The sequence below is a fragment of the Daphnia pulicaria genome, chromosome 1 (genome assembly GCF_021234035.1).
Source record: "Daphnia pulicaria isolate SC F1-1A chromosome 1, SC_F0-13Bv2, whole genome shotgun sequence".
Lineage (NCBI taxonomy): Eukaryota > Metazoa > Arthropoda > Branchiopoda > Diplostraca > Daphniidae > Daphnia > Daphnia pulicaria.
Genome location: NC_060913.1, coordinates 13,424,348 through 13,449,117, shown reverse-complemented (window position 1 = coordinate 13,449,117; position 24,770 = coordinate 13,424,348). Strand labels below are relative to the sequence as shown.

The following is a 24,770-nucleotide window of genomic DNA, read 5'->3' as shown; positions in this document are numbered from 1 at the left end:
CCCCGCGGCCCGCCGTCTATTCTTGATTCTTTTCTTTTCCCATTTGTTATTTGCATTTGATTGCGCTTATTTCGCCACAAAAAAATTTAGTCCCGCCTTAATAATCCTAAATTTGAGAAATCTATCGGAAATGCCACTTCATCGCTCTGCTGTTACTAAATCACCCACCAATTTGAAAAAACGTTCAGTTTCGGCTTCGACAATGATAGACTCGCTGTTTGTCTGTGTGATTTGGCATTGCACGCGTCTCATTTTGATTTAAAATAGAGCACCCTGTGGAAATCGTATAGGACTCGGTAGACAAAAAATCGTATGCGTTTTGCACCTGATTGAATCACACATTTTTGTATCGATTTTCAAAAGTGTTCAGTTTTTATTTCTATTTCAGTAATTATTTCTTGCTTACCTTCATGAATAGTAATTTCTTTTATCAGTAAAACGTGCGTTAGTCAGTGAATTAAAATAGAGTAGGCGTTGCAGAAATGCAGAAACATTCAAACAAAGATGTTAACGTAAATATTGGCATAGAAGCGGAAGAGTCGATTCACATCGAGGGGGTTTCTGCTACAGCAACGAAATTTGGCGAAAGTCTCCGCGGTATTTTCAGATGGCGGCAAAGTTTCTTCAAGCTGGTAATAGCCTTTTTGTGTTGTTGTATTCCAAAGAAACTCCTGGTGTCGAATGTTTGTAGATTATTCTTTCTTAGGTTTGGAAGCAAGCCATCATCTACTACCTCATTTACGTATCGATCACTTTGTTCTACGCTTTCGCTTTGGACACAGGTGGTCAGGCAAATTTTGATGCCGTGGCTAGCTATTTGGCGCGATACACTTCTAGCTTGCCCGTCGTTCTACTCTTGGGCTTCTTCACTTCAACAGCCCTTAATCGCTGGTTCAACATAATGTCAATTATGCCTGGAACCAACCGAGCGATCACACTTTTCGTTGTGTCGCTCAAAGATGACGTTGCGGATGGTCGTGCCAGAGTTGACGTGTACATCCGTTACGTCCTGCTTATGTGGCTACTCACATTCCGCATTGTCTGCCAACCTTTGAGAAGAAGATATCCTAATCTGATGGCAATCCAGAATGCAGGATTACTATGCGAGAACGAACGACTTTTACTGGAAAAGCACAAAGGGCAGACTGGCGGTACTTCGAGGACGTGCTCTCTAGTCGTCTACGACTGGTTAAACGCATTGTTGCGGGACACTGCTCAGAAAGGATACTTTTTCGTTGCTAATGATTTCGGTCGTAACATCGACGCTATCCAGGCCTTGAAGAAAGGTGGTGGAACAGTAATTAAATTCGCTACAAAGAACATTCCTGTTGCCCTGATTCAAGCTGTGACAATTGCCATCTATTGTTACGGACTCGTGTCTATATTGTCCCATCAAATAGCGGAAAAACATTACTTGACATCGGTGATGAGTGGTTATTTTCCGTTGCCCTACGGTACGAATGACCACAAAGTTCAAAAATTGTTTTGTTGTTTTAATATTATCCCTTTTATTATTGCAGCTTTGCCATTCTTCTTTTACTATGCCTGGCTCAAAGTTGGCCGAATTGCCACTGACCCATTTGGTAACGATGAAGACGACATCAATATGCTAAACGTTTTCGAAGGCCACATCAATGGGGCGGTACGCTTGCGTAACTCCTACGGGATTAAAATTCCAACTTCGACAACAGAAGACAACCCCTTCTTTTTGACATAAGCTAACATAGCTGATTTCTTACTGAAAATTCATTTTATTCCGAAAACTGATGTGAACAAAAATTGAAAATTACAATTTCTTGATAATGCGAATTTTTCGTTCTCTCAGATTTTCACAGTAGGCGAAATGCTCAGAAGGTGATTATTCCAGCAAAATTGTAAGAGTATCGTCACTTTGAAGTCGGTCAGCGAATACTTTTTGAACAGAAAATTGTTATCCATTTCTAGTCCTTGTTGTGGACTAATTTATATTCTTGAATGCACAAACGATCTGCGCAGCGATTTTTCCGACACCCATTTCATCGCCGGGATGAGCCAACAGTTTGGCAACATCTGAAATGGACATTAACCCGGGCCAAACGGCAAGCATGTAAAACACCTTAAAGAAGTAGAAAAAGATTTTGAAAGAAAACTCCGACGTTAATTTTTTAAAACGATTTACCAGAGCTGGAGGAATTAAGGTCAAAAGAGGTCTCATGACTTCTTTGGTTTTGATTGAAGTTATTTCTGCCATCGTTTGAATGAAATAACTAATGAACGCAAGCTGCGGAGTAATAATGCCTTCACCAGCGGCTCGGGTCATTAATTGCATTAAATTTCCAATTGCGTTGGAGAGTGGATTATTTTCATGGGCTGAAAACAAATATCATACATATGTCAGGGTTTCAAATAATCTTTCAGCGATTTCTAATTTAAAAAAAACTTACCGCTATTAGGAGCTACAAACATAAAGTCAAATTCCTCCTCATGAAGAGCCATCTTTTTCAAAGGGGGATATCGAAAGCCCGGCGTATTCAGATCCCAATCGATCGAACGTTTTGAACCCAACTTTTTGGAAGGGCTGGTTGAGTCGGATTCTGGGGCTAACTGGTTATTCAACGCAGCGGTAAACAGCAGGACAGTCAACTGGGCTAACGCTTTACCGCCTGGTCCACCGGTTTCTTCGTCACTGAAATAAAAAGGGGATGTTAACTGGGATTAGCATTACGCTGAGGCCAAACTCTTTTACCTGGCCAGCATTGAGGAGTGAGTTAGAAGGAATGGGAGTACTCTGGTTGCTAAAGAAATGGCACAGCTTTCTAAATCTAAATGTGCAACTGACAGCGCTCCTTCGACGCACCGTTGTCTTTTGTCAGAAGATTGCTCTTTAATAACTGCCTGCGAGACACAAAGAAAGGACATTCAATCGCATACCCATACCTGCTAGGCTTGTCTAGGATAAAGTTCTTTGATAAAGTACCTTGACCAAAGAAGTGACCAACCATGTTGCTCCACCAATTTTGAATAGTTGATCAATACCCACTGTTGTGCTATGGTCTGACCAACCATGATTTAAAATCTTATTCCATAATTTGGTTAACTGATGATCCAAACTTTGATCTTGATTCTCAGAGACGCTTTGTAGGGGATTGTCGTCTTGTGCCAGACGCCGAATGATCTGCAACATCAATACTGACCTGAATGGAAAAAAGAATTTTATAGAGAACGTGAAAAATCATTTGTTAGGGCATTATTGTAATTTACCTTTCTCTATAATGCTCTTTAGAGTCATCAAGATTTAGGGAAGTCATCAAATGATCGAGCATGCTCGTGGGCTTACTTTTCAGATTTGCTGGTTGTACCTAAAGGACCGTATTTTAATTCGAATCTTATCGATTTTTTTTTTAAATCTTTTCTTACTTGGATGTAAAATCGAAGCCAAGCGGCAGCACAAACAGACAGACAGCACATTTGAGTCCGTAAAGTATCGAGAATCCTTTCAACTTCTTCATCAGAAACCAATTGTGATTCGTAAGCCCCCAAAATTTCCCGTATTACAGCAGGGACGTGGAAACAAGCTTCGTGCCATCGAACGCTCCTATGAATAGAAATCGGCTTATTATTTTTTAAGAAAAAATGGCGAGATTATTTTACCCTGATCTAAGGTCACTCTCTCCAGAAGTCAAGGCTTTTAATAACTGATCAGTCAACATGGGATCGCAGCGACTTAATGACAAATCAGGCGCCTGATTAGGTTTCAGCCATTCTGAAGCCCACTGTTCAAAGAAAGTCTCTCCTCCTTGTTCACCACTCAGTATAACCTATGGATCATTAAAACAAGCAGCATCAGAAGGCATTCAGGTGTTAATTATTAGATGATTTTCATTACCTCAATGCCGTACATTTGCGTAATACGGCAGAGCATTAGAAATGAGATGTCAAAGAGTAGAGCCCTTGCATTTGCAGTTTTACTTGGATCGGAACCAGCAGGTTGGCGATTCGCTTCGTTAAATCGCACCAGTTTTGTGGCAAAAGCTCGGAGTTTACCAGTCCCAGTTGCAGCGTTCAGTATGAGTTCGAAGCTTTGCCCCGAAAGCAAATGAGATAAAACTTTTAACAGCGTGTCCTAAAATGAAGATGTTATTACTTGCTCTACGTAATTCTCTAAATTTGCCTTGATTACCTGATTTTTAGCGTAATCGGTATCCAACGTTTTCAGAATACTGGCCACCGTTGGCTCAGCACGAAGAACCAAAGTAGCTATTTGTGTGTTAGTGGTCTCTAACTTCAGACCTCCGCGGGATAGACTTTCTCTTTTGCTGAGGATGCTTGTAACATGCCATTCAGATAAAAGAGATGTCCGTATTTTCACTTCATTTAATAAACCTTCGACGACATTACAATGGCATTTTGCATCGGTTGTTTCTAAAAGTCCAGGATAGCAAAGAAGGCGCTCAAACGCACCCGCGACTTCCGGACTTGGTTCCCCAATAGGAGAATTTGGATCCAATCCTGGATAAACGATAATTTAATAGAACAGTTTGAAATTTTAAAAAATTGCTAATCGTACCAAAAATTGATCGATGAAGTCGAAGTAGTAATGACGGTGCCTTGAGGAAAGTGAATACAGCCCAACGTAGCTCTCCAGGAGAATCAGCAGTTTCGGCTAGTCCTAGGCAACAAGCTCTGAGGATTTCGCAATAGAGCTGGGTGGGTGAATAGCCTCTTAGTTTCTGTAGAACTTCCAACTGTCGAGTCAACTCAAGACCGTCTGACGTGGGGCGAAGCAACGCCTCCCAAGATATTAATGTGTGTACGTCTGTGCACAATGAGTTCTCATAAAAGGGCTTTTCGGGACCATTTTCTTTGAATAGATCATTTTCAAATGATCGACATTGCCTGTTGAGAATTTGTTTTTTATGACCACTCATATGCACGTAGAACCTTAAATGAAGTACCTCATGACTTTTTCTATGGATTCCACAAGTTTTTCTGATGATGGATTCCCATTAGTAGTTAAGTTTTTCAGATTGGACTCGGTTTGATTTACAAGCGATGTAAGGTGAGTTGCTGAAAACTGATCATTAGTGCAGCAACGTGCAATGTATAGAAGAGATATTAAATAGTTCTCTTCATACAAGGTCCCCAGTAATCCTGTAGTATAATGGCAAATGACTGAATAGTCATTGGTTGCACTATTATTATCAAATAGTTTCTTGAGCCCATCAGATGTAAGACTCCAAAGCCAAGTTTCCAAAGACAATAGAGAAGCAGCTAAAGCAGCAGGCCCATCGCCAGATCCAGTACATGAAATATGTTTCTAATAAATAATACTGTTAGAACCATATCTCAATTTAAAACTGAATGGTAAAAGTTACTATTGATTGCTCCACCAAAAGTAGTAACTCCAAAAGGCATCTGGTTTTCTGGATACTACCTTGAAGGCAGATATTTTCAAAAACAGCACTATAGGAAACAATCTAAAACACACAAATGCATGCAATTAAATATTGACCAGCAAAAAAAAAATATTGTTTAGTAATTGAATTTAAGTTGTGGTTTTACTTGAACATGTAATGAATGCTGTAGATATGACAACAACTTGGAATTTGGAGATGGTCCGATCAAAGCCTGCTGTAAAATGCTTTCTGCTAGATTATATGTATCTCCAGTTGTTCCTGCTGGTATTACCTTTATGTAAAGAAAGTTTAATTTAAAACTGGTAAAGATATTTTTTTGTAACAAAATTACAGTTAAAGTACCTCTTTGACATATATCCCCCACATGAGATCAGTCCAACGTTCCCTCCAAGCCTTCCTCATTAAGTGCTTGAGCTTTTGCTCTACACTTTCAGTCATCCTCTCGATTATAGAAATTTCAAGCTTAATAACCTAAACACAATTTTACAAACATATGTTGAACTACGACACAATTATTCGTAAAATTCTGAAGGTGAGGTGAAATTTTTGAGTTTATGGTTTGTAGAAGAGCGTTCAAAGCAGACGACACGGTATGCCACATAAACACCCCAGCGGTGAAAAGTGGAACTACAAATCATTTTGACATTTTCGCGTTTTATTTAAACTATACACGCAGCAACGAATCGACCAATTGTTGTCAGTGTCGGTGTTTTCAGAACCAAATCAATTTTTTCAACTTTTGGTAAAACATAGGTTTACGTAACGGAAAGAATTTGGTCGCGGTTAAATGGTACACGAATTTTGTATGTATTTTACGGATAGCTTTCATAACATGTGCACAAGAAATTTACCAATAGAATTTGCAGTGACAGGGATAAATTGTATTTATTATATAAAGTACTATATAGTTGCAAGAGGAAGGTCGGAATGAGATTGCTTGTAAGTTGTGACGAGTTAAACGGGTTGATTGTGTTCAAACCCGCTGCCGACGTCTCGTCGGTCTCCAGAAAAATCCCCACTTCCCATGCCAAAGTGTCGATCTTCGGACTTATCTCCACTACCGGCTTGATGGTGATCAAACGAATCTCCACTTCCAACTTCTTGAGATGATTCATATTCGTCTGTTAGAGGAACAGAATTCTCATTCACCGAAGTCTTTTCCGTACTTGAAGGCTCAAATCCACTGCCGCTGCTGTCCGTATTTGTTGTAGCTAATCATGTTTAATCAAAATAATTTCAGCTATGACCGTCCGTGTATGCCATGATCAAAATATTACGACTACACCTGGTGGTACTGGTAAAAAGTCACGTTCATCGATTTCCGTATCGTCACTCTCGGGTAAATCAGAAGCTATAGAACTCATTTTCTTTTCCATCTCCTCATATTTTTCTATCTCCATGTGAGTACCATGATCTTTTCTAGCTTCCGCTTCTGCCTGTTGACTGCAAAAATAGAATTTTAAAAATTATTTTCATTAATTTTTATTTAAAAAAAAATTTAGAGTCTAAAGACTGAAGAAATTGAGTAAGTGGAACAATCTCCGATTTCTCCTCTTGTTGGATATTTATACTGTGCATGTACCGGTCATTATATGATGAGATGAGAAGCCCGACAATGGTCACGGTGATGATAACAATAGCTAAAATAAGGGCCAGTGTCAGCAATACGATTCTTCTTCTCAAGAACATCCTGGTTGGTGTTGAGTTACTATTTAAGGTAGGCTGGTTCTCGTGGACTATAATTAACAACAACAAAAAATGGCGTTAGATGTGCTCAACTGCGTTGGAAAATGACATGAAACAATCGACACTTTTATTTTGAATTGCGCGTCATTAGTATTTTTTTTTTTTTAGTTTGATTATGAATTCGGGGAATGTTGCAACTTTCTGAAAAGTGAAATATTTTTTGTTTTGTTGGTGTTGGAGTTGGAGAGCCGATGAAGAACTTGGCGCGTGCTAAAACTTGAGAAGGTATATTTTTTAACGCATGAAAGAGTCTTGTTGACAGGGGTTGAGAGGGACTGAAGAGAGGTCAGTAATTGCGACTGAGTGTCGATATTTTCGACTTGTTAACATTGGAACCGCTTTGAAGCAGATGATTCGTTGTGTAGGCGATTTGACAGAGTTACACCGAAACTGTTATAACCGATCTCATTTCTGTGTAGAGCACTTGTAGTATTTCATAAGTTATTAATTTGTGGTTTCTTTTAAATGGTAATGCGAGTTTACGTGCCTGTTTTTAAAAGTTACCTAGCTTAGCTACTTGATTCTTCATAATCTTGTCAAGACTTTTGAGACGTGACAGACCTTATAATTCAAGGAAAGTAAACAAAATCAAATGCACATGCAGATACTATGCTGGACTATATCGGCGCCCGTGAAGCTGTAATCTAATCCTCTCTCAGCGTGAACCCAACTTGAGATAACCCCGGGTGTAAAAAGCAATAATAAAAAATTTGTAGCGTGGATACAGATGTTTTCCCTCGATACTTGGTTAAGCGTATAGCATATAACCAAGTGGTGGAGACGATATACGGGACTCGAATTAAATGTAATAAAGTCTTACACTTCGAATTTCTAATTTCATATAGGTTTAAAGACGTTCGTAATTTTTGTACATTTTGGAAAAATAGGCTGCGTTTTGCAATATTAACGTTATGTAAAAGAAAAATTTGGAAGAACTGGGGATGTTTGTGTGTGGGAAAATTTTCAGATCGACAGTAAATATTTGTACCTTTGAATTTTGTTTGGGAACTTTCTTTTTCCGTGCCGGGTGTATCACCACCAATTGTTATTACAGCAGTACTCTCGTTTTGCGCTGGAAATCAAAACAAGTAGCCAACCGAAATCAAGTTAAAAAGAATTCTGTTGGCTTTTTATTCGAAATCAATTCAATTCTAAGGTCAAAATCAAGGGGTTTCGAATGTGTTCAAGAAGGCTATTAACTGAACAAATCGAAACGATTGTAACGTGGCGACTGAGAAGTGGGCAAATGAAATTTGAAAGAGAATACTCACGATTCCGGAAGGGAGACGTCATTTTTCTGAAGCACGAGTAGTCCAGTAACCAGTGGCCAACTGGCAGACGAAATGTGAAGGATATCTGATGAGGTGGGATGATGTGAACATGATCTTGCTTTATCATCTATCGACTTGGGGTGAACGGATGCGAGCCCATCAAACACATGGGCAGACATTTTCCCCTGACGGGATGTAGCAACACAGTAGCTTGATCAGCTGTTGCCTCGGCTCTCCAGACCGAGTGGCATCGCGTCACAGTATACCGGTGCATTTGTTAACCAGAGAAAATTGATATTTATTGTAATTAGAACTTTTGCATAATGTGAACACGTCTAACAGAAAGGGATGCGTCGTACTAGGTTTTTTTTTCATGTCCTGATACTTCCGGTTCCGGAATTCCTCCCTTCCAAGAATTTCGCAGTAATGCTACACATTTTTAAAATTATTGTGGTTACCCATTTTGTTGCCAATGTGCAAAAACAAATGTTTTTTTTCACATTGAATTTCATTTGTGATGACGGCAGCAAAAGGAGATCCATTTTGGCATCGTTAAAAAGACGGAATTCTTTTACCTTTATATCTTGTTACCGGTTGTCGCTGATAATTTTTCATGGCGTTTTCTTTATGTAATCTATATTAGATTTACTTGTTTTTTGGTTGAAGCAGTCTTATTTGAAATTAGTACTACAAGTTTTTAATGAATGAAACAATCACACCAAATGTGTTCATTTTGACTTCACATTTTCAATTTAAGGATTTTGGCGCCATAATTTGAATTCGATTACACACGCGAGTAGCAACGCATTATCCCAACAAAGTTTTTTTTTTGTATCATTTTAAGATACATAGTAGTTGGTAAGGAAAATTTCGCTAATGAGAAACATTTCAAATGAGTAACAGACTATTGTAAGAATGCCAATGGATTTCATGGAAAATAAGATAACAAATAAATAAATTTGTCAAGGATCTTATTATAGAATTTAGACGTTTTCGAATAGCGATAATGGAGCTGATAGCTCTCCACCATCTCCAGATGATTCATGATAATCGTACTCATCCTATAAAGAAAAACTCAATTAATGTACATCATTATTTAAGTCAACTGCAGAGCTAACTTACCGTTGTTGTAGCTGTAGAGCTTACATCTGTAGTGATAGGGGAAACTGAAGCAGCTATAGTGTTGCCATTTATTCCGCCTTGTGGTGTCGTTTCAATCGTTGTCGGTTCAAGTGATGTCGCTATACTGCTCGTTTTAGTAGTATCAAAATCTTCTGTATTCTCAATTACGTCCGGTGCAGGGTAGACTCCGGGAGGAAGAGTTCCTTTTCGTGGACCTGCGAATTCAGTCGTTGAAGAGAGGGGGATTTCATTTGGATTACCGGTGGATGTTGGTCTGTGAACAAGAGAACGTGTCAACGAAATTAAAGGTATACATTTATTTCGTGTCATACTTTTTTCGTGATGAAGTAGCGATTGAAATAACGATAATAAGTAAGACGATAACAACTATTCCTATTACGAAAAATCTATTTCGTTTGAACCAGTTTATTGCTGGGTTATTTTTGGGTTCGTGTTTGATTTCTCCTAGTTCAACTGTCAAGGAAAGGAGATTCGTCAAGTAGATGTTATATTAGACTTTTATTTAATTAGTGCTACTTGAAGTAAATTTCTCGGCAGCTTTCAAATTTGAACTTTCAGTAGCGCTCGCTTGCTTTGTAGACGCTTCGGTATCAAAGTTACTTTTTGCATCGTCGATGATTGCCGTTGATTGAGAGTTGGCATCTTTCTTCAGTTGATTGTCATCTTCAGCACCATTAAATTTCTTATAAGACACAGGTTCTATGGCATTCGCATCTGAAACCACAGCAGCTATAAATGGAGTCATGTTACACAAGTTTTAAAAAATGATTGATCACTCTAAATCGATTGTAAACGAACGTAGTAGTATGCGAAAGTACCTTGTGTGTCGGTTTTGTCCGAATCACTTGAACTATCATCATCATCTATTTCGTCTTTAACGGGGTCCTCGTTCAGTTGTTCACAAGGTTGATCGTTCACCACTTCATTTGCAATAGCCAAGTCTTAAAATTCAAGAATAAAAAATTACAATCAGCAGATGTCAAACTGATTTACGAACTAAATTTACCTTTTGTGTCTGTCGGAGGGGAATTACTTGAAATATCGCCATCTACTCCGTCCTTACCGGGATCCGTGTTCAGTTGTTTAATAGGTTGTTCGTTGGCCACGCCATTTACTATATCTAAATCGTAAAGTGTTTCGATAATTCAGAGGAAATTTTGTAATCAGCAGAAATCAAATTAATCTGGAAACTTTACCTTGCGTGTCTGTTTTATGGACATCCTTTGAAATATCGCCATCTATTTCGTCCTTTTTGGGATCCGCGTTCACTTGTTTACTAGGTTGTTCGTTCACCACGTCATTTTCAATATCTAAATCGTAAAATTCAACCTCAACCTCTGTTGACAGTGTTTCAATCAGTTAGGGGTAGAATTTGTTTGTAATCGGCTGAAATTAAATTGATCTGGAAACTTTACCTTGTGTATCTGTTTGACGGACATCACTTGAAATATCGGTAACTATTCCTTCTGTTTTGGTATCTGCGTTCAGTTGTTTATTAGGCTGTTCGTTTACCACCTCATCCACAATCGCTGTATCGTAAAATTTCAAGAAGCAAAAACATCATTGACGAGTGTTTAAATGGTCACAGGTATATCTGTAACCAGCAAAAATCAAGTTGATCTGCCAAATTGTTATATACTGAATTACCATCGTAATCTTTGACGGTGAACGATTCCGGCTTTTCAATGTTGGTGTTCTCTTCTGGTTTAAAAAACAGTTCGGACACATAATACCCTTTCTTTTTCCCCATGGCTTAAAACAAATATACTGATTTGAGATACTTAAGATTTTTTCAGTGGAGTGTTAAATAGACAACTAGTCGACTCGTAGCTCAATCACTATTTAGACAGGGTAACGTTTTGAAGGTTTATTTGTAGATCGTTGCTCATTGGCGACACAGCCCGATTTTCTTGGGGTGTCAAATTTCCAGGATACTTGTGTAAATGGATGTGGTTTTAGTTATCTGATTTTAGATTTCGAGCCTTAAGAAACTGTCAAGAAACGAGCGTTGCACAATATTTGCCTTTTTGTGACCCCCTCTGTGTTTGAATTATCTGGCAGTTGGGAAACTGTTGACTTCCGCGACCACTTGACGAGCTTCTTATTTTTCTTATTTTGTTTTTTGCAATAGATTTTAACTGTAGCAAATAACATTTCATTCAAATGCATTTGCATTTCTTTTATTGATGAAGAAATACGAGAGATTTGTAATAAAATGGTTAAATATAATTTATTGAATCTTTCGTTTGTAATGAGCTTTACACACTGTTTCAAAGAAATAAGCTGAATTGCGTGCTTATCGTGGAAGCGGATGTTATCGTCCGTTTTGGCGTCGAACATTGGCAACTTATTTATAAGTAAACGAGGACGGATATTCCATCAGTTAATTTCGACTGCCTTCGCTATATCTGTCGCAAACAAATCATTCCAGTTTAGCCCAGGGGTTGGCAATCGATCTGATTCTCAAGAAGCGCGTAAACTAAACAGCACATCGTATGTATAATAAGATTGCAAGGAAATCGTCTAAAGTTATCAATCTCTAAAACATGCGCCGTTCTACAGCACAGAGTCTAAACTTTATTTCAGAACAATTTCCTATACCGTCGTCATCGATTTCGTCTGAAATCTCCTCTTCAGATTCAGAGTCGTCCTCCGCAATCTTTAGATTTTCACCGGTCTTATTGATCGGTGACTTTTGCAAGATAATTTGGCAATTGTTGCAACTTGAACCTTTCATCTGATAACTTGTCCCTTTCAAAGAGAAACTTGCCCTTGTCGTGGACCTTATTGTAGTCGTTCCGGTCGGATGGCTGGGCACGGAAGAACTTTTTCCCGAGTCCCTTTCTTCATCCACCGTTACCCCATGCTCTCTAAGCGTGAACAAAAAGTTGGACTCTTTTTATTTATTTTCCAGCTGCGCATTTGGACAGCAAAAGTTATTCTTACGTGAACTCAAAGGTTGCTCTAAATAATGTGTCGCATGGAATGGCTCGGCTTTGACCAGTTTGCGGTGCATCCGTAGAACACGGCTCCGACGGTTTCGTATTGACATTTTGGCTCGTCAATAAGTCGACGGCCGTGGAAATGGTGCGGAGGCTGTCGCGATTGCTCAAGTGGATCGACACACTTAACCATATGATGACACCAATCAAAACGAAGATTACCAGGAACAAGGCGGCAACCAGTTGGATCAATAAATTCTCTCGCAATTCCGGCAACCATTTCATTCGCTTCGACGGTCCGCTCTTTTCGACATTAACTAAGAAGAACACAATCGGCACCATCGTATACAATAAGTTTTTAGTCAAGAAAGAAGACGAATTCACTGTTAAACATTCAAATCAACCTACTGAGAGTTTCTCCGTGATGATCATCAGATAGAACGACAACACTCAGTCGATTGCTATCGTGCTCCTGTTTGCCCGAAACATCGTAACTTCCTTTCTTCCACATTCCCCGGCGGTTTACAAAAGAAAAACATCCCATTGCGCACGCCAAGGTAGAGCCAGCCAGCAGCGGTACGTGATCTGGAATCCGGGCATGTATCGCTAGAGTGAGTCGACGTGTTCCGGAATACGTTAAAGCGCTGTACAGGACACTGTTGTGAAACTCATCACAAATTCAGCATTTTTAGTTGGAAAGCATTTGCGTGCCAGCGTGTTGACAAATTTAATATCTCTCAGCGATATATTCTCTGTTTAACGTTCGTAGACTTGAGCCCCTATACATGAAATCAATGGCGTCGGATTTAATTGATGAGTTCTATGCACGCATTTTCTGGGGTTCGTTAAACGCGTCCTTTATTATAGGCGTGCCGTCCATTGAGAGGACGAGCTGAAAGCCTCGACTCAACAAGGGTGTGGCTGTTTGCTGAAGCTCCGCTTTTTATTGCTCCATACCCCGCAACTTTCGAAACGACCTGGACTTTTGTTTTGAATGACTCTATCTATGGTTACTAGACAGACAGCCGTGATCCATTTATCATAATTTACTTATCCAAAGTAATGGGCAGTCTTTTTTCGTCGGAGAAGCCATCCCATGACGCAACTGCCGTTTTGTTCGACGCAGCAAATATATAAGACCCGTGCCGGGTGCAGTAGAGATGAAATAAATTGGGTCGCAGTTGCTTATTGTTGATTCATTCTATACAATATTTGCAAAGTAGTAGTAGCAAACAGCTGACGAGACCGAATTTTTATTTGTTCTCGTTACAAATTATACTACCGCGTTTTCGGTCAATTCAGCTCGTGGGGTTTTTTCCACATGCGTCATCTTCTATATTATGTGGAACATGCACCGTTCAAGTTGTCTGCTGATCCGGAAAGTCGAAAATATCAAAAAAATTTGAACGTCCAGTGTCCCAGTTTTTGTGCCCTGGTCTAGAATGCAGCTAATAAATGAGAAATTCGGAGCATTTTTATTTGCGACAGACGTGTCATTTCAAACGAAAGTAGACCGGACTCACACGCATCTGGTGTAATCTAGCCGTTTTCGTCGTATTATCTGCAGGGAATCACTTTGTCTGTTTTCACTGATTGCTAATATTAGAAACCAAATGGTAAATGTATTTTAGGGTTTTAGGTTAATATGGGTTAGACAAACTATCGACGGTACACGTCTAGAAGCATATGGCAAATATCTTGTAGGTAAATAACGTAATGTTTTTAAACAGGCAAATTATTCTTGTTCGTTTTAGTCCAGCTATAGATAGGAATTTTGAAAACGTTCAAAAACATTAGATCTGGTCCGTCGCCCACAAGGTTCATTTTGCGTTGGAGCACTGTACTCGTCTTAAAAACCGCAAACCACATAATAAAACGGAATAACTGGGGAGAGAGAGAGAGAGAGAGAGAAAGCTGCTACTTACAGCACTTGTTTTCATTTGAAATTTGTATAAGGAACGACTTGTTTCATGTATGAGCAGCCGGCAAAATGCCGCCGTGACGAAAGAGCTTTTTCATATTATTAACTGTTAAAGGGACTATATTCCGCTGTTTTTCAAAGGTAAGACAAATATTTAGACGATAAGGAAGAAGAAAAAACAAAAACTCGATAAGGCATTGACTGTTTGTCCAGCAGTTCCTGCTTCGTGCAGTATGGCCGGTATTGAGCGGGAAAATGCGGATAGTCAGCTGAGGAGGATGTATATACTAGCATATACAAAGGTAATAGGAAGGCTGATTTGCTGTTGCTTTGCAAGCTCAAACTAGATACGCCCTATTTCCTAAATATTTGTTCATTCACTTGCTATTGGGAACAAGTAGAATTGGGCGGATTGAACTGGAAAGTTGTGTGTGATTTTCTACGGATCTTTTCTAAGGTATTAAAAAGTCGTGGCTTGATCGCGAGTGACAAAAGTGAAGACTACAGGACGTTTTTTCCTCCTATTTCTTGAGCTGTATGACAACTCGAGTGTGTTTATCGATCGACGCCCGCCGCCGCACCTAATTTAATAACGAGAACGAGTTGTAGCTTGTTAAAGTAAACAACCCGACATTCCCCTCACTTGTTCAGAGAGATACACCTCGTTTTCTTGGAAGAAATGCGTAGCATTCAGTCATTGATTTTCCTTTTTAATGGCGTTCTTACCTTGTGCTAGATGCGCATTGCTCCGTTATTCACTGTTGTGTCATTTAAAATTGTTGTGCCAAATTATTGCGCTTCCTTGCTCATGTTAAAAATATTCTTCACTATTGATCAAAGTTTTGAATTATACAGAAAGGTCAATGAAGCGTTTCTATGGGCTCCCATTGAAGTTGACATTTTCCCATTGAAGTTTTGACTTTGAAGTTGATGAAATTCCAAATTTAACAATAACAACAGCGTCAAATAGCTATCGCATGATGGCACTAATTCTGGGAAAAAGAGCATTCGTTATCAACAATTCACAATTACGAACGTCAGGGTGGGTCTTTTAATATCGCCTTGTGCAAGGTTGTTATTTCACTACCGACATTTTTTTTTCGTTGTTTGCTCCGCTCAAACTAGCGCCAAGTCTGAATTCGTCCGAATTTCTCCAGTCTCCTCGGGGAAACAAAGTTGTGAATTCTATTTTCACTGCTACCTAGTAATGTTTGCAGTAAAGCCCACTCGGTCACACTGGGAACTATTCTTATGTTGTAGTACTTGGGTTACGTTTAAAAAGGAGTTCCGGCAACCTTCTCATCTCACGTTTATCAGTCAATCGATACATTGCGGGTTGCGGAACCCCATTTTAAACACGTAAGCTCAAAGTGTGAATCAGCTTATATTTGAGAGGAGCAGCAAAGCTGTCACTGTCCGAACCAGCAACCAGGCATAGACTTATTGATTATCAATTGCTGTTGATTAGCTTTATTATTGTAGATGAAAATAAGCGTTTCGTACAATTCCTGCAATATCGATTTTTAGACCGGAGAAGCATTTTAGACGTAAACACTCCATAGTCCATAGTTTTTAAGAATGAGTCCCCTAGTAACTAATAATAGATGCATTGTTAATATAAACGGTTCTTATCTATCCCACGAAGTAATGCCATAATCGTGTGCCTATAACAAGATTGCATAATATGAAAAAAGTGAAAAATAAACACGCCACTGCTGTCATCGGGCCCATTTATAAGATATATCCAAAATGGTTTGTATACTACACATGCAAACATTATAAACACGCTTGATTGATATTAAAAAATAAAATATGTGCCATATTACTACATGCAATTGGCGAAAGCCATTCATTTGTAGTCAGCAGAAATCCCCAAATTCCGCGATATATCCGAGATGTGCTTCCGCCAGTTTCTAATACCCCCTTTTTTCTTGTCTACCCAGAACCCAGAATCGGAGAAAATGTTTACTGTGTCAAGTTGGTAATTTGCCAGTTCGAGATCGTCACGGACGTCCAACATTCTCGCCTGAAGCCAGAGCGACGTTTCTTTCGAACGGAGCCTTTACGTCGGTGTGGCAACAACGCGAGCTCAGAAAAATCCGATGGCCCAATGGTGAATTCAGCCGTTGTAGAAGAGTCTTGAATAAAATCATCCCAAATTTAATCACCCTCACAATACATAGGAGTGCGTCATGTCGAAAGCCGAGGCTATTCTGAAAATCGAGCCGGAAAATGAGCTACGATTTCGAGGTAAATTCAAGAGTCTAAATAAAGGTTTACTCATCATGTATGCTCGCCAAACGAAGCTATCTTTAAAGTCTGCTCAACGTGTCAAACCTCCCGTCCCTGATATTGTTATTACCCCACTCTTGATTCATCTGATTTTTTAAAAATGTAAGAGAAGAAAACGAGCATTCAAAGCTGTTTAACATTCTTCACAGTAGATAGCATACCATTTTTTTGTTCAACTTTTTTGTGCAATCAATCACTGATAAGACTGGAACTAATCGTCTCCATTGCTAAGAATGGGAAAATACTTGTTGTGAGAATCTCTGAGATAATTTTTTTTTATAGGACCATTCAAAGAGCCAGTCTCTGTGGTGATGAAACTATCCAACAATGTGGAGAAAAAAGTCTGCTTTAAGGTGAAAACCACTGCTCCCAAACGTTACTGTGTGAAACCCACAACAGGAGTCATAGGCGCAAAGGAAACTGTCACAATTCTAGTCACTCTCCAGCCATTTGATCCTAATGACCCTAATGAAAAGGGGAAGCACAAGTTCCAAGTTTTATCTGTGCTGGCACCTGAAGCGGACTTCAATATTGAAACCTTGGTAAGTTTATTTCCTGTATGAATATCATTACTGTTTAATAAATTAACTAATTAATTTTTTGTTTTAACTTGTATTAGTGGAAAGAAAGTAATCTTGAAATCAATGACTGGAAACTCAAATGTGTGCTTGAAATACCAGATGAGGTATCTACTACTGCAGCACCTGCAACGACTGTGACAACTTTGACAAGTTCAGGTATTTACCACATTCAGGGATGAGAAGGCAGAATGTTCATTTATCTTGTGTTTTTGAATTATAGTTGTTGCTCCAGTGACATCAGCACCCCCAGCTGCTCCGTCAATCAAAATGGACGAAAAACCGTCAAAAGATGTCTCCATTCAAAAAGAACGAGTATGTTGTTGTACAGTAGTGTATTCAGTCAAATTAATTTAATCACATTGCATCGTTATTCTAGGTGAGTAGTTTGGAACTTGAACTGCGTAAGGCTTCAGACGAGATTGCACAACTTAGAGAAGAGCTTAGTGCGATGTCAAATGAAAATATGCAATTAAAAGTACGCCTATATATTATTTCATGTTTAGGGTAACTTGTTTAAACCTAATATTTGTTTCGCAGGAGGAAGGATTGCGGCTAAGACGCAGCAATGTATCTGGAACAGATTCAGCAGGTTTCAAGCCAGAGATGCCTCCTCCAATCCTCCACCAATCGGATTCAGTTGCGACACTCTCGTCTCCAAATATTTTGTACATTGTGGCTGCTCTTTTACTGGGTATCATAATTGCAAAGCTCTTCTTCTAAGAAAAGGAACAGTACCGAGAGGAGGTATATTGAACTACTTTCGTCCACCCGATACCCTAAGCGATTGAGAGTAGGGCCAAAATACCTCTTCGTTTGAAGTCTCCTTCATGTTTTCTGACGAAATTATTCTCCGCCTTTTTTTTTCTGTCATTCTGCGCTCTGCAAAATTTTCAACTAGGAAAAAAATACCCATGGATTTTTCTTCATGTAAACTTAAAGATTGCGCAACTGCCCACAACCGAACAGCTCAGATTTGTCGTTTAATTTACCAATCGCGCAGGAAGCTGTGGGTTTTTGCACGGGGCGCCAAGAAAGATAGCTAGATAGTTGTGTCTCTCCCAGATTTTGATGGTTGGTAGTTATGTAACAGTTGGCTTAGAATTTAGTTGTCCCCGTTAACAATTCCCCTTTTTTCCTTCCTTTTGTATTTTTCTATTCCTTTCTCTTAACAAGAAGTCCACACAACTTTACTGGAAAATATTACTTTGGTTCAATTATTTAACAGTTTTGTCAGGCAGTCGTTCAATATATATAAACAATTATCCAAACTCGTGTTTTCTAAAGCGAAAGAAAATCTTTCTCTTTTCCAACGTCCTTGATTTCTGTTCTCATTTATTGTGCCGTTCTTCGGGGGTTGTCTTGCTTGATCATAATTTTGTCTAATTTCCAGCGGCCTAATAACAACCTTCTGTCTACCGAGTTTAATATCCCCGATTTCCTTTTATTTTCCGTAATAATTTCCTTCCTGGAAAGTTTGTTGGCATGTTTGAACGAGATGAAAATATTAGTTGTGCAGCATATGTACCCCGTATGATAATTCTTGATTTCCTCCTTTCTGGGCCAATAAAGCTAAATAAGAAACCCAATAACAAAAATGTTTTTCCTTTTCTTTAAACAAAAATGGCTTGTAATTTCTTTCTGAGTACTCTATCATCGTACAAAAAAAACACACATTTATTACAGGAACAAAATTGAATTAATCAATGTTTAGTCTTCTTCGGAATCACTTTCATAACTGTCTGGTACACCGAAACCAACGACTTTGAGCATATCCAGTACCTTGGAAATAAGTTTAACAGAAGACGAAAGTAAACTGACTGATGATGACATGAGATCGACAAACTGTTGATGCAATTTTCCGATATCTTTGGCAATTTTGCGTGACATGAAAGCATCGTCACACAGTGCAACCTCAGCATCTCCACATTTTCTTATTTTGCTAAACATTGTACGCCAAACGGGATCCACGACAATATTCCTCTTGATTAACGCCTTCCATATTCTTTCGTTCTTCAAGATTTCACACCATTCAGACGACACACTTTCGGCATTCGATAGACTTTTGTAATCCAAATAGCTGAAAATGTGCTCGACAATGTGGCTGACTCCATTACTCGATAAACGTCGGATTATATCACGATCTTCCACGGTTGGTTCTTTAATTTTTTTAAAACATTTGTTAGTTAGATGACTTTTGTGGTTGTTTTAAATTCTAGAATAGTTTACCTGTGCTAGTGATTTTCCATTTTTTTAAAGGCTGAAATCTTTTCCTTTCTTTCGAGATTGTCCTTCTTCGTTTTCTGTTGACGATCAAATTCATATTGTCTACTGTTGGCATCCTGTAAAGTCACAGTTAAACAAAATTATTTGGTGTTTTTGCAACAGATTTCACGAGAAAGGCAAGACAAAAATTTCGAAACAATCGTCTGCAAACACTTGGCAAGAATAGAAAAACTTGCACATTTTGTTTCTACCAAAAACTTAATAAAGTGTTGAAGACAGTGTCACTCACGTATATTAGCAAAAAGTCTTTCGTTGGAGAGGCACAGTAGCAGCCCAGCAGTAGGTCGAGAACGAATGCACGTGTTGTTGGGACAAGTTCAGTAGACGAATGTAGACGATACAGTGAAATAAGACCCGACCTGCTGGTGTCGGGCTGTACTGCTAGCAACTAAATAACTGAAGAAAATGTTTCGGTTACTACAAAGGAATGGCGAATTTCATGGTAAATGACCTTTTTTTTTATTACTCATTTACTTGAAGGAAGAAAATAGTTGTTCGTCGTCGTTAGGACGATTATGAAAAGAGGGATGGGGTTTTGGAGAAATATATCGCCCTGAAGGGCTGAATGACTGAATCACTTAGTCAACTACTGATGTTGAATTTGTTTAGTGTTATTTGTATAATTATGTGTCAATACTAAGAAAGTGAAGCCAGGTGGTCGAGTGGAATGGAATATCATTAAGTCGAACGGTTTGAAGTGTGACGTCATCTGTACATGTGTTTATTGGGTATTGACGCCTCTTTTTCAGTAAACCTTTTTTTAAGTCGCGTCATAATTTTATCGATTTTCAATTATCGATCATTGTGAATGACATAATTTCAAATTGTAGAGGCTAACTTTCCTCATTTCAGTTTTAGGTGTCGCTATATGGATAATAATTGTGTAAAAATATAACGCAAAAAAGTAAAACAAACGAAGATTTTTAATTTTTTAGTAGGTATGGAAACTACCCCCGAATCATTGGCGATTTGCCTTTTATGTGCGGATTACTTACACAACAGAGCTTCCAGAATTTTCCAAAATTGCCTAATTGTTTCAATATCCGGCTTATAGAAACGTTCGTGAGTACGATGACTGTTACACGTCATGTAATCCAGATTTAAGCTCCTGCTCTTACATTCTTTTATGAGTCGAAAATGTGATAAGAAAAAAGATAAGCGATTGCAACGTGCGCGTTGGTACACGACTCACTGACGTTTAAGATCTAGTACCGTTTAAGTTTTCCGTTTCTCCGATCCGATTATTTAGTTGTCCACAACATTCCTTTATAGATTTTTACTAATTTTAAAGTCCCCAATTCAAATCCAGTTAAAAGATTCGTTATATAGAATTCTATAACCCGCCTCCCTACAATATTTTAATAGCGCTTTGGAATTTTATTGCTATTTCCTTCTTGCAACGCTTGAGTCTTCGATCCAACGATTCCGCCCGTTGTCTTGGTGATTCCATTGAAACCCGGTGCCCAAAATTGTGCGTTTCTTCATTAACTTACCGGCCTCCACTTTGGCGGAGGGAAATCCGATCTATGCGGTGTTCTTCTAAAATTCAATTGTTTTAGAAATCCTAATCATGGGGAAGATCAAGCAGCCGGCTGAAGTGGCAGATACAATAAGTAGTGAGGTATAAGTAGAATAGTTTTGGTGCTTGCATCGATTTATTGTCGGATCTGTTGCTTAGTTTCAGCTCAACTCAACTTGTTTTGACTGTGTATCAGGTTCAGGTAACTAGCCTTTCCTTCAGTTTGGAATCGGGTGATGTCGGATTTGAAGGCAACGTTGATCCGATAAAGGATCGGATACCAAGGGATTCACATGTGACTCAGCACAGAATGAGTAGCGTGATAGAAGTGTGTATTTTAGATCAGTGTGTGTGTGTAATACATCATATCAATATTTCATCTTTTTGTACAGCCTTTCGAAGTCGCCTCCTTACCCTTGGGGTTGGCAGAGGATGGTGATTCGATCTCAAGATCGCCGCTGTCTCTTCGCCAGCGGAGTGAAGCAGAACGAGTATTTCTGTCATCCCACAGGCCCATGACGAGCTTAAGGCCAAGTAGTGTAGCTGCTATTTCCAACGCTCTCGAGTTTTCCTCGTCCCATGATTTGACACCACTCAGCGTCATAACCTTTAAGGAAGAAAAATCTCAAAGAAATATTTGGTTGGATAATGCAGGTCTCATGGTATGTAAATCGTTTCCTAACTTATTGATACTTAATTAACATAAATTGACATTTTTGACATTTTCAGGCTATGAGCCTTGCACTGTGTAACATTTGGAGATTGCCAACATTCATATACTTTAATTACTCAGGTAAAAAAATCAATTTCGATTCTGGTTTGTAAGCATTTAATCATCGGATTTCTATTGGACTGCAGGCGAAGCGTTTATTGCTTACATCATTTTGATGGTCTTTGTTGGATTACCGTTATTTGTGTTGGAATTATCCTTAGGCCAATTTGGACAGACTGGAGTCATAAAATTGTGGAGAGCCGTTCCTTTCTTTAAAGGTTGATAATCCTATTATTTTACCTTCAGTTTAAGACTTGTGAACTTTTCATTGTATTACCATGGATGTGTGATAGTATGGCCTTGGCCTATCTAGATAAGGCCGGCTTGTATTTGGTCAGGTCCAAGTGCCTTTTTTTATGAACATTGAAATCCTATTTCATCATTATTGCAAAATTATTCTTAAATTTCACGTCCAACGACAAATTTAGATTTTTCCAGTGTTTAAAAATATTTGAGTTGACTGTAAAGAATTATTAATCTATGTTCAGCAGCTCTTTTTAATACTGATTTAAAAAATTTTTATGTTCACCAGGAATAGGTGTTGCGCAAATGATTGCCGGTCTTTATCAAGCGTCCTACATTCCGACTCTCATAACGGTATTTGAATGTTTGAAAAGTTTAAAAGTTATTCGTTTAACCCGAAGATTCTTTTAGTGGGCATTTCAGTCTGGTATTCTCGGATTTGGTGGCTGGAATGGATGCGAATCTTCAAGTCAAAATCTTACTGCTTGTTTGGTATAAGAAATAAAAAAGGATTTTTATATAAAAGGCAAGCTGATTTTTACTTTTCTAATGCTCCTTATTTAGTGCCAAGAGCCTGGAAGTACAGATTGCAGTCTGTATGGGGTTATTTCCGAAGAAGAATTCTGTTTCGCGTAAGATTTAAAATAATGCGGTTAAAATTTAAATGATAGACTGATTTTAAATCATTTAATAGGAGTGATGTTCTTTATAAATATAATGGACATATCAATTACAAAATGCTACCTATGTTGGCAGCGGTCTTGATACTCGTTGCCCTATGGTGAGTAATTCGATACGACCTATTTTTTTTTAAATAGAAAGTTGGGATAACATAACCTTTTGTTAATGTAAAGTATATCTTTCGGAGCCAAAATAATGAAAATCATCCTAACGCTGTCCGGCGTCATCTGCGCTATTCTACTCAGCGTGGCGCTTGCTTTAGCTTTATCTCATCCAAACAATTCCCAAACGAATTCAAACAATACAGCACAGATAGGCATTAACTTACTTGCCCCTACTGAGCCATGGGGATTTGGACGCGGAGAAGTACTACGCAGCATCACTAAACCCATAAAATTCTTTATTTTATGACTTTCTTTTGATGGCTTTCTTTTTAAGGTCTGGTACGGAGCTATGGTACAGGTCATTTTTTCATTGGCAATCGGTTTTGGTACGCTTCCTTCTCTGTCATCTTCTACCTATTTCAGTCGAAATACTATCAGGTATTTGCTTTTGAAACTTTGTCTTTTTGATGAGTTAATGGTAACTCTAAACCTTTCTTCAACTTAGAGATGGCATTTTAATTTGGCTTATTAACATACTCTTTGCTGTACTTTCCGTAATTACTACATTCGCTTGGATTGGTATTTCGGGTCTACATGCAAAGGATGTAGTCCAACCGAATGCATTCATCTACTTTATCTACTATAACATTTCTAATTCGCTATGGGCCGGGCTTGCTTTTGGACTAATCTTTCTTTCTGGATTGAACAGCATGGTAAAAGAGAAAACAAATTGTTACTATGACGTGTAAATATATATTTTTTTCGATTTATAGCTGCCTCTTATGTACGCCATTATTCAAAATCTTTATGAGAATTTCCCGGTTCTCGAGCAAAAACGCTATCAAAAGTTGACTTACTGCTTGCTATTCATCGCTGTTTGGCTCATCAATATTCCTGGCCTCATTCCGGTGCTTTATTTATTCTCACGTCATTTATCTCTCCGTGTTTATGGTAATAACTGACAGTCTTTTATCTTCCCTTTCTAAGGCTGGAAATGAAGTCGTAACGATGTGGGATCATTACGCTGCAGGAGGCACTGTACTTACCTGTTTAATTATTCATCTAATTGGATGGCTGTGGGTCTATGGTAAGATTAATGCAAGTATCCCCTAAAGGTATTATTTTGAAACATTTATTTGTAATAGGCGGGAAGAATTTGAAGCGGGATTTTGAATTCATGATTAACCGATCTATAAACTCTTTCTGGAACGTATTTTGGAGTTATGTCACCATCATTGTTCTCGTCGTAAGTGACGTTGTGTTCTATTGTATTCTCTTTACATTACCCTATTTAATTGGCGGATAAATTTTAGATTGCAGAACTGTGGGGTTTCCTTGGTGTGCCATTAGATGGAACTACAGATTGTCTTTATCCTATTTGGATGGTGGCGACTGGGTGGTCCTTTTACCTCTTAGCTTTGGCTGTAGCTTGTGCTGTCGCCATCAAGACTGTAGTTCACGAAACTGAATATGAATTGATCAAAAAGTTAACCAACTCGATGAAAGCTGATAGGCATTGGGGTCCGATAGATCCCCTTCTTCATTTCCATTGGAAAAGATCTATAGAATCGCCATCTGGACCAGTTCCTTATTCTATGGACACAATTTCGCGCCGATTGAAAGTTGAAGATGAACAGAAAATTGAAACAGACATTTCTTTGTTTGATCAGAATTCCATGCCTAAAAGTCATCGGGCCAGTATAACTATGGTTCGATTGCCTCATTATGAAAGGCACTATGACGAAAATGGCCACACGATCGATTAATAGAATTGCATCTACTTGTTTTTGTTGAAATGCTTTCTTGAGATCATGAATGTAAAATAACGATAAAAAAATATATCGCGCCCTAAATACAAATTTAAATTTTTGCTTTC

General features: G+C 38.6%; 7 protein-coding genes across 17 annotated transcripts; 3 read left to right on the top strand and 4 right to left on the bottom strand.

Moving 5' to 3' along the window:
- Positions 1-82: 82 nt before the first annotated feature.
- Positions 83-1,804, top strand: LOC124336030 (bestrophin-3-like). Its single transcript, XM_046789606.1, has 3 exons — positions 83-632; positions 707-1,454; positions 1,521-1,804. The coding sequence occupies exons 1-3, from the start codon at positions 483-485 to the stop codon at positions 1,715-1,717; spliced, it is 1,095 nt and encodes a 364-aa protein (XP_046645562.1). The 5' UTR covers positions 83-482; the 3' UTR covers positions 1,718-1,804.
- LOC124332364 (mediator of RNA polymerase II transcription subunit 24-like) lies at positions 1,732-5,995 on the bottom strand. The gene is made up of 15 exons (XM_046788879.1): positions 5,739-5,995; positions 5,542-5,667; positions 5,355-5,456; positions 4,935-5,296; positions 4,547-4,875; positions 4,160-4,488; positions 3,866-4,102; positions 3,631-3,797; positions 3,397-3,574; positions 3,241-3,338; positions 2,957-3,173; positions 2,726-2,874; positions 2,424-2,665; positions 2,159-2,349; positions 1,732-2,095 (listed from the first exon to the last, which is right to left on the bottom strand). Exons 1-15 carry the CDS (start codon positions 5,832-5,834, stop codon positions 1,958-1,960), a joined length of 2,961 nt encoding a protein of 986 aa, XP_046644835.1. The 5' UTR covers positions 5,835-5,995; the 3' UTR covers positions 1,732-1,957.
- Positions 5,996-6,179: 184 nt separating this feature from the next.
- On the bottom strand, positions 6,180-11,425 carry LOC124335557 (transcription initiation factor TFIID subunit 11-like). 6 transcript variants are annotated; one of them, XM_046789143.1, is made up of 13 exons: positions 11,204-11,424; positions 10,972-11,085; positions 10,753-10,893; positions 10,563-10,676; positions 10,375-10,497; positions 10,073-10,270; positions 9,868-10,009; positions 9,536-9,809; positions 8,414-9,474; positions 8,131-8,214; positions 6,979-7,132; positions 6,682-6,839; positions 6,180-6,607 (listed from the first exon to the last, which is right to left on the bottom strand). In XM_046789143.1, the coding sequence occupies exons 1-9, from the start codon at positions 11,304-11,306 to the stop codon at positions 9,397-9,399; spliced, it is 1,287 nt and encodes a 428-aa protein (XP_046645099.1). In that variant the 5' UTR covers positions 11,307-11,424; the 3' UTR covers positions 6,180-6,607; positions 6,682-6,839; positions 6,979-7,132; positions 8,131-8,214; positions 8,414-9,396. The 6 variants fall into 6 exon arrangements, with proteins under 6 accessions (XP_046645099.1, XP_046645101.1, XP_046645100.1 ...); XM_046789145.1 differs by having other exon boundaries at positions 10,073-10,285; positions 10,753-10,846; positions 11,066-11,085; positions 11,204-11,423; XM_046789144.1 differs by having other exon boundaries at positions 10,073-10,285; positions 10,753-10,866; positions 11,204-11,422.
- Positions 11,426-11,910: 485 nt separating this feature from the next.
- LOC124336601 lies at positions 11,911-13,737 on the bottom strand. Of its 3 annotated transcripts, none has more exons than XM_046790407.1 (4): positions 12,907-13,737; positions 12,503-12,815; positions 12,158-12,426; positions 11,911-12,035 (listed from the first exon to the last, which is right to left on the bottom strand). In XM_046790407.1, the coding sequence occupies exons 1-4, from the start codon at positions 13,040-13,042 to the stop codon at positions 11,989-11,991; spliced, it is 765 nt and encodes a 254-aa protein (XP_046646363.1). In that variant the 5' UTR covers positions 13,043-13,737; the 3' UTR covers positions 11,911-11,988. The 3 variants fall into 3 exon arrangements, with proteins under 3 accessions (XP_046646363.1, XP_046646364.1, XP_046646362.1); XM_046790408.1 differs by having other exon boundaries at positions 11,911-11,964; positions 12,907-13,730; XM_046790406.1 differs by having other exon boundaries at positions 11,911-12,426; positions 12,907-13,736.
- A 2,704-nt stretch (positions 13,738-16,441) lies between these two features.
- Positions 16,442-18,878, top strand: LOC124336483 (vesicle-associated membrane protein/synaptobrevin-binding protein-like). The gene is made up of 6 exons (XM_046790321.1): positions 16,442-16,669; positions 16,994-17,253; positions 17,331-17,448; positions 17,513-17,604; positions 17,669-17,767; positions 17,830-18,878. The coding sequence occupies exons 1-6, from the start codon at positions 16,612-16,614 to the stop codon at positions 18,010-18,012; spliced, it is 810 nt and encodes a 269-aa protein (XP_046646277.1). The 5' UTR covers positions 16,442-16,611; the 3' UTR covers positions 18,013-18,878.
- A 24-nt stretch (positions 18,879-18,902) lies between these two features.
- LOC124336985 lies at positions 18,903-19,929 on the bottom strand. Its single transcript, XM_046790975.1, has 3 exons — positions 19,805-19,929; positions 19,519-19,631; positions 18,903-19,448 (listed from the first exon to the last, which is right to left on the bottom strand). Exons 2-3 carry the CDS (start codon positions 19,628-19,630, stop codon positions 19,000-19,002), a joined length of 561 nt encoding a protein of 186 aa, XP_046646931.1. The 5' UTR covers position 19,631; positions 19,805-19,929; the 3' UTR covers positions 18,903-18,999.
- LOC124333051 (sodium-dependent noradrenaline transporter-like) lies at positions 19,906-24,764 on the top strand. Of its 4 annotated transcripts, XM_046788935.1 has the most exons (17): positions 19,952-20,017; positions 21,135-21,196; positions 21,291-21,422; positions 21,487-21,756; positions 21,824-21,887; positions 21,953-22,084; positions 22,399-22,463; positions 22,521-22,601; positions 22,674-22,741; positions 22,804-22,890; positions 22,964-23,156; positions 23,229-23,332; positions 23,400-23,607; positions 23,668-23,802; positions 23,882-23,981; positions 24,040-24,140; positions 24,208-24,764. In XM_046788935.1, the coding sequence occupies exons 1-17, from the start codon at positions 19,981-19,983 to the stop codon at positions 24,658-24,660; spliced, it is 2,292 nt and encodes a 763-aa protein (XP_046644891.1). In that variant the 5' UTR covers positions 19,952-19,980; the 3' UTR covers positions 24,661-24,764. The 4 variants fall into 4 exon arrangements, with proteins under 4 accessions (XP_046644892.1, XP_046644894.1, XP_046644891.1 ...); XM_046788936.1 differs by lacking the exon at positions 21,135-21,196 and having other exon boundaries at positions 19,906-20,017; XM_046788937.1 differs by lacking the exon at positions 19,952-20,017 and having other exon boundaries at positions 20,276-21,196; positions 21,260-21,422.
- The last annotated feature ends 6 nt before the right edge of the window (positions 24,765-24,770 follow it).

Excerpts from the sequence above, each read along its gene's own strand:
- LOC124336030 (XM_046789606.1), top strand. The coding sequence starts at position 483 with ATGCAGAAACATTCAAACAAAGATGTTAACGTAAATATTGGCATAGAA. Across the intron at positions 633-706 it reads GGCAAAGTTTCTTCAAGCTG|GTTTGGAAGCAAGCCATCAT; the intron begins GTAATAGCCTTT and ends ATTCTTTCTTAG. Across the intron at positions 1,455-1,520 it reads TTATTTTCCGTTGCCCTACG|CTTTGCCATTCTTCTTTTAC; the intron begins GTACGAATGACC and ends TTATTATTGCAG.
- LOC124333051 (XM_046788935.1), top strand. The coding sequence starts at position 19,981 with ATGTTTCGGTTACTACAAAGGAATGGCGAATTTCATG. Across the intron at positions 22,464-22,520 it reads ACATTCCGACTCTCATAACG|TGGGCATTTCAGTCTGGTAT; the intron begins GTATTTGAATGT and ends AGATTCTTTTAG. Across the intron at positions 24,141-24,207 it reads TCACCATCATTGTTCTCGTC|ATTGCAGAACTGTGGGGTTT; the intron begins GTAAGTGACGTT and ends GATAAATTTTAG.
- LOC124336483 (XM_046790321.1), top strand. The coding sequence starts at position 16,612 with ATGTCGAAAGCCGAGGCTATTCTGAAAATCGAGCCGGAAAATGAGCTA. Across the intron at positions 17,254-17,330 it reads ACTTCAATATTGAAACCTTG|TGGAAAGAAAGTAATCTTGA; the intron begins GTAAGTTTATTT and ends AACTTGTATTAG. Across the intron at positions 17,768-17,829 it reads ATGAAAATATGCAATTAAAA|GAGGAAGGATTGCGGCTAAG; the intron begins GTACGCCTATAT and ends TTTGTTTCGCAG.
- LOC124336985 (XM_046790975.1), bottom strand. The coding sequence starts at position 19,630 with ATGCCAACAGTAGACAATATGAATTTGATCGTCAACAGAAAACGAAGA. Across the intron at positions 19,449-19,518 it reads ATGGAAAATCACTAGCACAG|AACCAACCGTGGAAGATCGT; the intron begins GTAAACTATTCT and ends AAAAAATTAAAG.
- LOC124336601 (XM_046790406.1), bottom strand. The coding sequence starts at position 13,042 with ATGGGATGTTTTTCTTTTGTAAACCGCCGGGGAATGTGGAAGAAAGGA. Across the intron at positions 12,816-12,906 it reads TCATCACGGAGAAACTCTCA|TTAATGTCGAAAAGAGCGGA; the intron begins GTAGGTTGATTT and ends TGTTCTTCTTAG. Across the intron at positions 12,427-12,502 it reads AGAGCAACCTTTGAGTTCAC|AGAGCATGGGGTAACGGTGG; the intron begins GTAAGAATAACT and ends GTTCACGCTTAG.
- LOC124335557 (XM_046789141.1), bottom strand. The coding sequence starts at position 11,306 with ATGGGGAAAAAGAAAGGGTATTATGTGTCCGAACTGTTTTTTAAACCA. Across the intron at positions 10,010-10,072 it reads TGCCGAGAAATTTACTTCAA|TTGAACTAGGAGAAATCAAA; the intron begins GTAGCACTAATT and ends TTTCCTTGACAG. Across the intron at positions 9,475-9,535 it reads GCTCTACAGCTACAACAACG|GATGAGTACGATTATCATGA; the intron begins GTAAGTTAGCTC and ends TTTTCTTTATAG.
- LOC124332364 (XM_046788879.1), bottom strand. The coding sequence starts at position 5,834 with ATGACTGAAAGTGTAGAGCAAAAGCTCAAGCACTTAATGAGGAAGGCT. Across the intron at positions 3,575-3,630 it reads GAGAGTGACCTTAGATCAGG|GAGCGTTCGATGGCACGAAG; the intron begins GTAAAATAATCT and ends TTCTATTCATAG. Across the intron at positions 3,339-3,396 it reads GGCTTCGATTTTACATCCAA|GTACAACCAGCAAATCTGAA; the intron begins GTAAGAAAAGAT and ends ACGGTCCTTTAG.